Source organism: Macaca thibetana, chromosome 20 (genome assembly GCF_024542745.1).
Source record: "Macaca thibetana thibetana isolate TM-01 chromosome 20, ASM2454274v1, whole genome shotgun sequence".
In the NCBI taxonomy this organism is placed as follows: Eukaryota; Metazoa; Chordata; class Mammalia; order Primates; family Cercopithecidae; genus Macaca; species Macaca thibetana.
This window is the reverse complement of record NC_065597.1, coordinates 49,147,516-49,160,791: the sequence shown is the minus strand read 5'-3', so window position 1 is coordinate 49,160,791 and position 13,276 is coordinate 49,147,516. Positions and strand designations below refer to the sequence as shown.

General features: G+C 47.6%; 1 protein-coding gene across 1 annotated transcript in view; it reads right to left on the bottom strand.

The window, feature by feature from the left end:
- XPO6 (exportin 6) overlaps positions 1-8,083 on the bottom strand; it is a 118,101-nt gene extending 110,018 nt beyond the window's left edge. Inside the window, exon 1 of the mRNA XM_050773883.1 lies at positions 7,484-8,083. Within this exon, the coding sequence (XP_050629840.1) occupies positions 7,484-7,486 (3 nt within the window). The 5' untranslated portion in view covers positions 7,487-8,083. The remainder of the gene's footprint in view (positions 1-7,483) is intronic.
- Between the last annotated feature and the right edge of the window lie 5,193 nt (positions 8,084-13,276).

Sequence of the window (13,276 nt, the reverse complement as noted above, 5' to 3'; positions counted from 1 at the left end):
ACTCTTGGGATACATGAACAAATGAGAGATTCCCTAGCTTTACAGAGCTAACATTTTAGCAGGAGACAACAAAAGAATGACCTCGTTAATAATATTGAGTATATAAAATGTTAAAAAATTGTACAAAAAGAAGTAAAGCAGGATGTGAGGGACTGGAAGTGCTGAAGTGGCATCAACATTTTAAACAGGGTGGTGAGGACAGGCCCCACTGGAAAAGTGACTCTTGAGGCTTAAAAGGTTTAGTCAAGCAGATTCTCAGGGAGAGCACGGTCCAAGCAGAGGCAGGGAGCCAGGCCAAAGGCCTGGAGCAGGAACATGCCCAAAAGGTCTGAAGAGCAGTAAGAAGGCCAAGGGAGCTGCAGCAAAGCCAGAGAGCGAAAGAAGCCGAGCTAGAGGGGAGACGTGACCCGTCGTCTCACAAACCAGCTTGGATGTCAAGCAGGCAGCTGGAGACTAAAGAACTGGAGCTGAGGAGAGAGATGTTGGGTTATAGGTGTCCTGGATTAAGACACTAAGTTCGAGGCCTAGAGTGTTCCGGCTATGAGATGAGAAAGAAACAACCTGCACTACAGGAGGAAAATGAAGAACACACCTTAGTGTCCCAGCCGCCAAGTGACGAAAGGCTGAACTGCAGAAGGGGTACTCAACTTGTCTGATGCTACTGACAGGTCCAATAAGATGGGGAATGAGAGCTAACCACTGGATTTGGCAACACTGGTAGGAGGGACCTTGATAAGTGAGATTAAGAGAGAATAATGCCAGGTGTGGGGGTTCACACCTATAATCCCAGCATTTTGGGAGGCCTAGGCAGGGGGATCCCTTGAGCCCAGGAGTTCGAGGCTGCTGTGAACTATGGTCACTCCACTGCACTCTAGCCTGGGCGACAGAGCGAGAGCCTATGTCTAAAATTAATGAGTGAAAGGGAAAGTGAGGAATTAGAGACCAAGTACAGGCCACTCTTTCCTGGGGTTTTGTTGCAAAGGGGAACAGAGAAATAGAGAAATAACTGGCCAGGAAAGTAGGAGTTAAGGTTTCAGATTAAAAAAAAAAATCATGTTTGTGTACCATATGTATATATGTGCATAGGTATGCATATAAAGCCCTAGAAAGTCCTACGCACCCAACAAACGTTTATTTCCTTCACTCTCACTTCACACTTATCATTTCCTATTATCTTTGTTGCTATATATCTGACCTTTGTAACTGTCTGCAAGAAACTTTCACTTGCAAGGCCCTTTCTTTGTCCCAGTGTCAAACTCTTCCTCATCCTTCAAGACTCAAATATCCCCTCTTGGGAAGACTTCCCTGACTCTTCTCAGCCAATCTCTCTCAGGTCGGTACCTATGCAATCTTTGTACCAATGCCCCTTTGCATCAACACATTCTTCTACTATCACCTGTATCACAGTCTCTTGTATTTTCAGAGTATGTTGTCTTATCTTCCCCACTAAACTGACTCCCAGAGGGCAGGGGCAGTATTAAATATTACCCTGGAAGTGTAACGGGTATGAGCACTGACTCGCTATGTGACCTTGGGAAGTTGCCTAACCTCTCAGTGCACTGAATGTCAGCTTTAAAACGTGAAATTAAAACTGCCTTTAAGCCAGACACAGTGGTTCACGCGTGTAATCCCAGCACTTTGGGAGGCCCAGATGGGTGGATCATCTGAGGTCAGGAGTTCAAGACCAGCCTGGCCAACATGGCGAAACCCCATCTCTACTAAAAATACAAAAATCATTCAGGCGTGGTGGTGCGCACCTGTAGTCCCAGCTACTCAGGAGGCTGAGGCAGGAGAATCGCTTGAACCCAGGAGGTGGAGACCGCAGTGAGCCAAGATCACACCATCGCACTCCAGCTTAGGTGATAGAGCAAGACTCTGTCTCAAAAAAAAAAAAAAAAAAAAAAAAAAACTGCCTCTACCTCCTGGAGTTGTTTGGGATGGGAAATGGGTTAATAGATGTAAGATGCCTGGCATACAGAAAGCAATATATACACATACACACACACACACACACACACACATGCACACACACACACACACACGCACACATACACACATACATATTAACTATTATATTGTTATATTGTAACCACAGCACCTAGGGTTGTAAACTTCATAGCAAGAAGTCAATACATTATTTCATGATTATTTGGCCTAGAGTAGTGGCTCACTCCTGTAATCCTAGCACTTTGGGAGGCTGAGGGAAGAGGACTGCTTGAGGTCAGAAGTTCAAGACTAGGCTGGGAAACAAAGCAACCCCTACTCTCTGCAAAAAAATAAAATAAAACAGTTAGCTGGGCATGGTGGCATGGGCCTGCAGTCCCAGCTACTGAGGAGGCTGAGGTGGCAGGATTGCTTGAGACCAGGAGATTGAGGCTGCTGTGAGCTGTGACTGAGGCGCTGTACCCCAGCCTGGACAACAGAGCAAGACCTTGTCTCAAAAAATAAATAAACATACAATAAAAATAAAAACCAATAACAAAAACTCTGGCTTAATCTACCTATTTCTTTATACTACATTAATTTTGCTGACCACATTTTGGTTTTATCAGGTGATTTGAACCATATCATACACTCATTTTTTCAGAAGCTATTCAAGTCATTTCTTGAAAGGTAACTTTTTCTCCAGACTATCTCTAATGCTGTGACTGACATACAAAACCTCTGGGTACCACTGAACCTTTCCCTGCCATCTCCCTGCACCAAGTCTTCTTCCTGTCTCTCAGAGCATGGGATACAACGCAATGCTGTGGGTGAACAAGTGAATGACACGCCATGCAAGTGGCTAAATTTCAGTTCTGATTCTGCCTCCATTATAGGGGCCACTCATGGTAATTGATATTAGAAAAATAAGGCCAGGTGCGGTGGCTCCCACCTGTAATCCCAGCACTTTGGGAGGCCGAGGCAGGCGGATCACCTGAGGTCTGGAGTTCGAGACCAGCCTGATCAATGTGGTGAAACTCTACCTCTACTAAAAAATACAAAAATTAGCCAGGTATGGTGGTGGATGCCTGTAATTCCAGCTACTCAGGAGGCTGAGGCAGGAGAATCACTTGAACCTGGGAGGCAGGGGTTGCAGTGAGCTGAGATCGGGCCACTGCACTCCAGCCTAGGTGAAAGAGCAAGATGCCGTCTCAAAAAAAAAAAACAGAAAAAAGAAACCTTAGCAGGCAATTCAATTTCTAAGCAACTAAAAAAGAACTCAATTTTGCACACAATTTTCATAGTAAGCAACAGCTCACTCAATACTAAGTAACAATTTCTCAGAGAAGTAGTGGGAACCTCTAACATGTCACACCACTTAAGAATCCATAGGGCCGGGCGCAGTGGCTCACGCCTGTAATCCCAGCACTTTGGGAGGCCGAGGCGGGCGGATCACAAGGTCAGGAGATCGAGACCACGGTGAAACCCCATCTCTACTAAAAATACAAAAAATTAGCCGGGCACAGTGGCAGGCGCCTATAGTCCCAGCTACTCAGGAGGCTGAGGCAGGAGAATGGCATGAACCCGGGAGGCAGAGCTTGCAGTGAGCCAAGATCGTGCCACTGCACTCCAGCCTGGGCGACAGAGCGAGACTCTGTCTCAAAAAAAAAAAAAAAAAAAAAAAAGAATCCATGGGAATGCAACCAAAAATGATTTAATCCAATTCAGTTAAAGTATGCTAGCTCTTCCTGTAATTCTATACTGCAACTATAAATCTTTTTAAACTGGTTCTGAATGTGAAGGTCAAGAGGGATAGTGTAAGCGAAATTCCCCATGCTCCCTATGCCCCACCACTATCTCTCTAAGCAAACAAAATACAGGTGGAGGACTCTCCTGATCTTCCTTCCCATGAGGCAGCACCCAAAGAGCACTGGCTCCGGAGTAGAGCACTTTGGGTCTAAATGCCAACTCCACCACTTGTCAACTAGGAATCCTAGAGCAGGTCTGTCCATCTCCCCGTCTGGCAGGAACAGCCATAGTGGAACCTAGCAGAGTTGGTGGAGTTTACTGATACTGAATGACTAAGAGAAAAAGTAGGTCAGGCGCAGAGGCTCACGCCTATAATACCAGAACTTTGGGAGGCCGAGGCGACTGGATCACCTGAGGTCAGGAGTTCGAGACCAGCCTGGCCAACCTGGTGAAACCCCATCTCTACTAAAAATACAAAAAAAAAAAAAAAAAACTAGCCGAGCGTGATGGCAGATGCCTGTAATCCCAGCTACTCGGGAGGCTAAGGCTGGAGAATCATTTGAATCCAGGAGGCAGAGGTTATAGTGATCCAAGACTGCGCCACTGCACTCCAGCCTGGATGACAGAGTGAGACTCCATCTCAAAAAAAAAGAAAGACAGGAAAAAAAAAAGTAATGAGTGAAGAATAGCTAGCACATCAAAGATGCTTAATAAGTGGTAGTTTTTATCACATTACACCACTTTCAAGTCTTATTAGAGTTGAAGATTTAAAAAGAAGATATTAAAAAGGCTCAAACTTATGCCAACTAATACCCTTAAAAGTAAAAATGTTAAGTCAGCAAGAAATGGAGGGGAAATAATTTCCTGGAATAAAGAGCTGGGATCCCAGGGTAAAGACCCTCTGCCTGTAAGACACCAGCCAGGCAATAGTTTCCTTACCTTTGGGGGACAGGGCCTACCCCACCCAAGCTCCTGACCCTGGGATACCTACAGATGAACCACTGTGTCAAGTGACACAAAAAGGACAATCCCATTCACATCAACTATGGCCACCCCCTGTGTACTTAAATAACTGAGGTCTAGGTGACAAAAACTTTGACTTGCAATATACCCCAGAAAAAATGCACATGAGGTTCATGAAGCCAACTACTTTACAGTTCATTACTCAAAGGTGGTCATTCCCATGATGCTCTACTGACTGTCAACTAAAATGAAACTTGAATACAAGGGTGCTGGGCTAGCTCAGTCAATAACAAAATTCTGTCCAAGGGTCCTAAAGCAATGCTGTAAGTTTCCCAAGGGGAGGAACGTGTGTCTTGTTCATCTGTACATGCCCTAGGCCCTGGTATATGGTGGCTGCTGAAAATTCACTTGTAAGATCTGTACACTCATATTCACAGCAGTATTATTCACAATAGCCAAAGGCTGGAAGCAACCCAGGTATCCACTGAAGGATGAAAGGATATACAAAATGTAGCACATACACACAATGGAATTCAGCCTTCGAAAGGAAGGAAGCTCTGACACACGCCATGACATGGATGAAACTCGAGAACACTGTGCCATGTGAAATACGCCAGTCACAACAGGCCAAATACTGCATGACTCCACTTATATGAGGTACCTAAAGCAGTCAAATTCATAGAAAGAGAAACTAAAGTTGGGTGGGGGAGAAACTGAAAAAAGAGGGGTATAGGTTGTTTTGGGGAAAAAACCTTTGGAGATAGATGGTGGTGATGGCTGCACAACAATGTAATGCTCTTAATGTCACTGAACAGCACACTTAAAAATGGTTAAAATGCCAAATTTTAATTACTTATATTTTACTACAATTAAAAAAACACAACTTAAAAAGTATATTGAGGCCGGGCATGGTGGCTCATGCCTGTAATTCCAGCACTTTGGGAGGCTGAGGCGGGTGGATCACCTGAGGTCAGGAGTTCGAGACCAGCCTGACCAACATGGTGAAACCCCATCTCTACTAAAAATACAAAATATAGCTGGGCATGGTGGCGCATGCCTATAATCCCAGCTACTCGGGAGGCTGAGGCAGGAGAATCACTTGAACCCGGGAAGCAGAAGTTGCAGTGAGCTGAACTGCACCACTACACTCCAGCCTGGGCAACAAGAGCTAAACTCCATCTCAAAAAAAAAAAAAAAAAGAAAAAGTATACTGAAAGAAGAAATGAAGGAAGGAAAGAGTGCTACTTTCATCAGGCACTAAATGTTATACCTCATACCTCTAGATTATTATTTAGATAATTCCTATCCCCAAATTTCATAGTTGAGGAAATTGGAACGGAGAGCTTAACTGATTTGCCACAATTCATACTTTGTAATACATATGTTAAAATATATAGACTCAGCTGTGCATGGTGGCTCACGCCTGTAATCCCAGCACTTTGGGAGGCTGAGGAGGGCGGATCACTTGAGCTCAGGAGTTCAAGACCAGCCTGGGAAACATGGTGAGACCTCATCTGCACAAAAAATTAGCCAGGCATGGTGGCGCACAGCTGTAGTCCCAGCTATTTGGGAGGCTAAGGTGGGCGGGCTGCTTGAGCCCAGGAGGTTGAGGCTGCAGTGAGCCATGAATGTGTCACTGCACTCCAGCCTAGGAAACAAAGCTAGACTCTGTCTCAAAAAAAATAGTAATAATAAAACACATACACTATACGTACAGCATATACTGTACGGTGCTGCTCAGGATTAATGGCGTACTTTATCCAGCTGGCTGTAAGCTCCATATCTCAGGACCTACACACTACCCACAGGCCTTTTGAATGTTTCGAAAATTCCACAGGCCTTAAGGTCTGTATCACGAAAGATATAGCTATGTCCCTTTCTCTATTATACCACTAACTTGGCAGGGGTAAAATGGGTGAAACTGAGGAGAACAGCTCCACCCCTCGAGGTGTTCAACCACAGACTGGGTGATCCAGTACTCACTAAGGGCCTACTATGTGCCAAGAGCTGGGGCAGATAAGGGGTTCAGACAATTTGGTCTTTGAGGGAGCTGTGTCTACCGCAATAGATAGATAAGGCTCAGAAATAATTACAAGAGCAAAAAGACAAATGCTTAACAAAGAGATGTGGGTACACACATTTAGGGGAGTATTGAAAGTATCTATCGGTCTAGAAAACCTGAACGGTATCTTCAGCAGACATCAGAGCATGTAGAATAGCAGCCTCAGTGTCAAAAGATGCCGACCATTCCTGACCTTGCCATCACCTGCGCAAGTGACCTCTGTAAATCCCTCTCTGTTTCTCCATATATAAACCTACACCTGGATGAGATGTTTCTCCTACAATCACCCAGCTCTCTAGGTGTATTAGAGATGCCTAGGTTCAAAGTCAGATGCCGAGGTTCAAATCTTAACACTGTTAAAAAGTCGCTTGACCTTGAGCTGGGGAATTAATTGCTCCGTGCCTCAGTCTCCCCACTTCCGAACAGAGGATTGGTGTGATCATTAAATACTACTGCACGTCAATCACTTCGCGCAGGGCCTTGCCAAGTAGTAAAGCCCTCAACAAACGATAGTTATTGTCCGGAGGAGCTGCAGGAGGCAAACACCAGATGCAAGGGTTGTGCCTACAGCGCTCCCAGGGCCCTCCCAGGCCTGAGCCATCATCCCTGGGGGGATGGGAGCACAGGGCCGGGGCTGCACACTCTGCACGCATGTGTCACCGGCCAGGCTCCGCACGCGCCTCTCCCCGCCATGGGGAGAGTAGCGATGGTTCAGCAGCCCCGGGGCCCATTCCCACCCCTCCGGTAGGGCACCCCAGGAGGGAAAGGGGCTCCAATCCCACTTACCATGCTGGCCGGGGAGGGGGCTGCTCAGATGAGCTGGTTCTTGGGCTTCGGACACGTCCCGCTCGCACAGTTCAGGTCATGGTCCCGGCAGACTCGGGAAGTCCCCCACCCATGCAAAGACAACCCCTTCCCCACCGGGCCCCGAGGGGACCCTCTAAAAAGGGCAGGGCCGCCCGGGTCGCCTCATCGGGGGCCCCTGAGACAATTCATCCAGACCCACCCGCCCCTCCCCAAGGAAACTGAAAAAGCAGGAAATGAGACTCGGATGCTGGCGAGGAGGGCGGCGGCTCGGGACCCCCGCCCGGGCCCGACCCCCGCGGGGGAAGCTGCGGGCCCAGGCAGGGGCTCCCCGGCCTCCGCGGGCAGAGGTGGCGGCGGGCCCGGCCCCGAGGCTGAAGGGGCGGAGGCTGACGGGCCTCGACTGCGCGGCCCAGGCGGCCGGCTCAGGGGAGAGGCCCGGGGACCCGCGCTGTCCTAGCAGCCTCAGCCCACACGGCCGCTGCCGCCGCCCCCCAGAGCATCCCTGCGAGCACCCGCCCTGGAGCCGCCCGCTAGTACCGCGCGGCCGCCCCCGACCAACAGCCCCAACGCGCCGGAAGTGGCGAGAGCCGGGCGGCCCCACAGCGCGGCCGCCGGGCTGCGGCGCTGGAACCGGACCAATCCGGAATCGAGCGGGGCGAGCGGGAGGAGCGGGCGGAGGGCGGAGGGCGGGGCCGCACCTGACGGCTCCCACAGGCCCCGCCTTCTTGCCACGCCCTCTCTTGCCCCGCCCGCTGAGCCCACCGCCCGTCCGTCCACGCGGGCCGGCAGCCATCTTGGTAAAGGGAACCCGGGCTGCCATTTTAGTAAAGGCGTGGTTTCTGTTTCGCTTTCTTCGCCCATTCATTCCGCAAAGCTTTAGTGAGTGTCTTTTACATGCGGAGCGTCGAGCTGGCAGCGTGGCGACACGCGGCCTCATGGAGCTTACATTCATGCAGTCCACACACTCTTGCCCGACTATATGCCAGGTGCTGCTGTGTGTGCTAGGACCGGGGAGATAAACATAACTTCAATAGTCAAGGTGCTGACGGGGGCAGAGAATGTGTTGGATTCCTGTTCCTATCCTCCAACCCACATTACTCTGAAAGTGCGCATCTTTATTTTGTTTTATTTTAGGGAGAGGATCTTGCTCTGTTGCCCAGGCTGGAGTGCGGTAGCACAATCATGCCTCACTGCAGCCGCAACCTCCTGGCGCGCCACCATGCCTAGCTAAATTTTTTTATTTTTTTCAGAGATGAGGTCTCTGAAAAAGGATTTGATGCTCGGGCTGGTCTGGAACTCCTGAGCTCAAGCAGCTTTCCAGGGATTACAGGTGTGAGTCATCCAGCCAGGCTGAAACTGCTAATTTTAAGAAACAGAATCAGGAAACTATCCCAAACAGCTGAGGTTGAGCCCGCGGGTGTGCCTACTACATAGATTGCAGCAAATCTATATAACGCAATGGCTCTTGTCAACCTTAAATAACGAGATTGAGAAAATAGTATTAAGTATAGGGTTTATTCAAGCCCAAAGCTTGACGATGGCTCACCAGAAGTATAGTCCAATTAGCGGCAGTTACAAATGGGGTTTGTTTGTTTTTAAGACAGGGTCCTGCTGTGTCGCCCAGGCTAGAGTAGTTTGTTGTTGTGTTTTTTTGAGACAGAGCCTTGCTCTTTCGCCCAGGCTGGAGTGCAATGCCGCAATCTCGGCTCACTGCAACCTCCGCCTCCCGGGTTCAAACGATTATCCTGCCTCCTCCTCTCGAGTAGCTGGGACTTACAGGCACCCACCATCATGCCCGGCTATTTTTTGTATTTTTAGTAGAAATGGGTTTCACCATGTTGGCCAGACTGGTCTTGAACTCCTGATCTCAGGTGATCCACCAGCCTCGGCCTCCCAAAGTGCTGGGATTACAGGCGTGAGCCATCCTGCCCAGCCTCAAGTGGGTTTCTACGGAAAAAAGAGGCATAACATAAGGTTGAATAGGAATGGTGAGAAAGGGGGAAAAATAACATAAGCTATTGCCTATACATTGTTCTTTCTATCACAAATTTCAGGAACCTGAAGGAAATGGGGGAGGCAGCTAGTCTGGAACAAAATGTCTTTAAACAATTGTCCCCGGGCATGTGGAGGTAGGAGTGTGCCCGAACTCCCATACACAAGTCTCAGTGGACCTGACAAATTTTGCATACTTCACATAACTCAGACTGCCCTGAGCTATTTTTCTTTCCTCTCAAACCTCAGTGTGATCTGAATCAATTCACCCAGAAGGACTGTTAAAACAAAGATTACACGCCCCACTCATAGGTTTGAAATGGGGCTGAATAATTTGCATTTCTAACAAGCTACCAAATGAAGCTGATGCTGCAGGTCTGGATACCTACCACATTTGGAGAACCACTGATAAAACGCTTTACCACTGAAAGCAGTAGCTTTCAGGGGTTTTTGTTTGTTTGTTTGTTTTTTGTTTTTGATTTCTGTTTGAGAAAGTGGCGATCGTTGTTCACTGCAGCCTCAACCTCTCGGCCTTTTTTTTTTTTTTTTTTTTTTTTAAATGAGACAGAGTTTCGCTCTTGTTATCCAGGCTGGAGTGCAATGGCACGATCTCGGCTCACCGCAACCTCCACCTCCTGGGTTCAAGCAATTCTCCTGCCTTAGCCTCCCAAGTAGCTGGGATTACAAGCGCCCACCACCACGCCTGGCTAATTTTTTGCATTTTCAGTAGAGACAGGGTTTCACCATGTTGGTCAGGCTGGTAGTGAACTCCCGACCTCAGGTGATCCACCTGCCTCATCCTCCCAAAGTGCTGGGATTACAGGCATGAGCCACTGCGCCCGGCCATCAAGCACCTTTTTTTGGAGAGGGAGTTTTGCTCTTGTTGCCCGAGCTGGAGTACAATGGCGCGATCTCGGCTCACTGCAACCTCCGCCACCCGGGTTCAAGTGATTCTCCTGCCTCAGCCTCCCGAGTAGCTGGGATTACAGGCACCTGCCACCATACCCAGCTATATTTATTTTTGTATTTTTAGTAGTGACGGTGTTTTGCCGTGTTTGCCAGGCTGGTCTCAAGCTCCTGACCTCAAGTGATGCGCCCACCTCGACCTCCAAAAGTGCTGGGATTACAGGCATGAGCCACCACGCCCAGCCTCAAACACATTTATTTTATCGAATCTTTATTGTTGTCCACTAAGTGACAGTCACTACTTCAAGGATTCAATGCTGAGCAAAACGAAATATATGTGTGCCCTTATGGAATTTAAAGACAAATTATATGTAAAGTATACAATAATGGATCGGTTATTATGATAAGAGCAATGAAGGAAAAATGTAAACTAACATGATATAACTTTAATATAGTTTACACGCTAATAAGGTCAAGGAATCTAAAATAATCTGGCGGATTAGGATGGGGAGGAAGTCAGGAAGTAACATTTCTTTAAGCTTTGGTCTAAAGAAGTAGGAATTTGCTAGGTAAAGAGAGGGGGCATAGAATATTCCAGGCAGTAGAAACAGCGTATACAAGAGAAGCCATCTCGGCAGGTAAGCAGATGAATCAGAACCGAGGCCAAGTCACTTTCTTGGCTCAGTCTAGTAGGATGAGCGAAAGCTTTGGGATGAGACTCATGTGGAGTGGAATCCAGCTGTTAACTTCACTAGCTAGGGTATCTTGAGTAATTGACTCTCAAGTTTTGGTTTGTAAAATTGAATGAGATAACAGAAATGCAACTGACTCACTTAAGGGTATGCCTTTGGGTTACATAACTCGCATAACTGGACTTCCAGAGATTCAGTAGCTCTGGCTGGGTGTGATGGGAGACCTAGATCCATTCCTCTAGGATTTTCTTTTTTTTCTGTGTGTGGTTGTGTGTTTGTTTGTTTTGTTTCGTTTTGTTTTTTTGAGACAGGGTCTCAGTCTGTTCTCCATGCTAGAGTGCAGTGGCACAATCACAGCTCACTGCAGCCTCGACCTCCCAAGCTCAAGCAAGCCTCCCACCTTAACCTCCCAATTAGCTGGGACTACAGGTGTGCGCCACTATGCTTAGCTGATTTTTTTGTTTTTGTTTTTCAGCAAAGACAATGTCTCACTATGTTGCCCAGGCTGGTCTCCAACTCCTGAGCTCAAGTGATCTGCCCACTTCGGCCTCCCAAAGTTCTGGGATTACAGGCATAAGCCACCACGCCCAGCCATTCCTCTAGGACTTTCTTGCTCTGCTCGTCTCCATTATCAGGCTTGTTGTCAAGGTGGTTGCCAGGAACAGCCAGGGCCACAAAATTCCCTGTTCAAATCCAGCAAAAGAGAGCACCTTTTAGCCGGACACAGTGGCTCACACCTGTAATCCCCAACATTTTAGGAGGCTGAGGTGGATGGATCACTTGAGGTCAGCAGTTTGAGACCAGCCTGGCCAACTGGGGAAACCCCATCTCTACTTAAAAATACAAAAATTAGGCCGGGCATGGTGGCTCATGCCTGTAATCCCAGCACTTTGTGAGGCCGAGGCGGGTGGATCACCTAAGGTCGAGAGTTCAAGACCAGCCTGGCCGACATGGAGAAACCCCGTCTCTACTAAAAATACAAAAATTAGCCGGGCGTGGTGGTACATGCCTATATTCCTAGCTACTTTGGAGGCTGAGGCAGGAGAATCGCTTGAACCCGGGAGGCAGAGGTTGTGGTGAGCAGAGATCGCACCATTGCACTCCAGCCTGGGTAACAGAGCAAGACCCTGTCTCAAAACAAACAAACAAACAAACAAAATGAGAGCTCGAGAGAGATACTGGCCATTGAAAGAGCTACTCTGGAGCTTGGTGGCACGTGTGACCCAAGATTAGCCAATCAGGACATCACACTCCCCAGGCCATGGTGACTGGTTCAGGAATAGGCATGTGACTCAATCAAAGCCAAAGGGTTTATTTTCCTACGACATTTGTAGGAGACGCATATGCCCTTCTCTCCACCAGGCTTCAACCTGGAAAAAGGCAAAACCTGGATATGCCAGGGCCCCAGTCAAGGAAGCAGAACCAACGAATAGAGAGAAACTGAATTCTGTGGTATTCACACCCTGAATCCACCATATCTGAAGTTCATCCAAACCTTTGGATGGCGTTTTACAAGACAATACATTCTTTTTTTTCTCCTTTGACTGTTAGAGTCCAAACTTTAGGGTCCCCACCTCGTTACTTTCAGTGAAAGAGTCCGGACACAGTGGAAGACAGCTTGGAGTAGGACAAGGACTGAAGACTGCAGCAGCTGGGTGAACTTCTATTCATCCATCAAGACCCAACCCAAAGGTTACCATCTTTGTTACTTCCTCCACATTTCCTTGTACACTTAGGAAGTTCATACATACCTCATAATGTGCCATAATTATTTGGGTGGCTGTTGCTGACCCAGGCAGTGGACAATTTGCCTGATTCTTATTCACTTTAAATATTTCATTTTTAGCAAAAGACTTGGCACAAAGCTAATACTAACTCACTGAAGGTTTGTTGAATGAAAAACTAACTGCAGGAGATCAGGGCAGTAGCAATAGAAATAGGCAGGCGGAGATGGCTGGGGGCCATCCCTACAGTGCCAACTAAACGTAATAGCAGCCTTAAATCTTTTTTTGGAATAAGACAGGCTTGAGATTAATATTAATAACAAAATGTTATTTAGTTGACTTGAACAAAATCCTTGGAGTCAAATTTATAATAGCTGTGACTTAGCGCATGCCTCATGTGCCAGGTGTTTTATATACATTAAATTAAATCTTCATCCCAGCCTGGCAATGGAGCTATG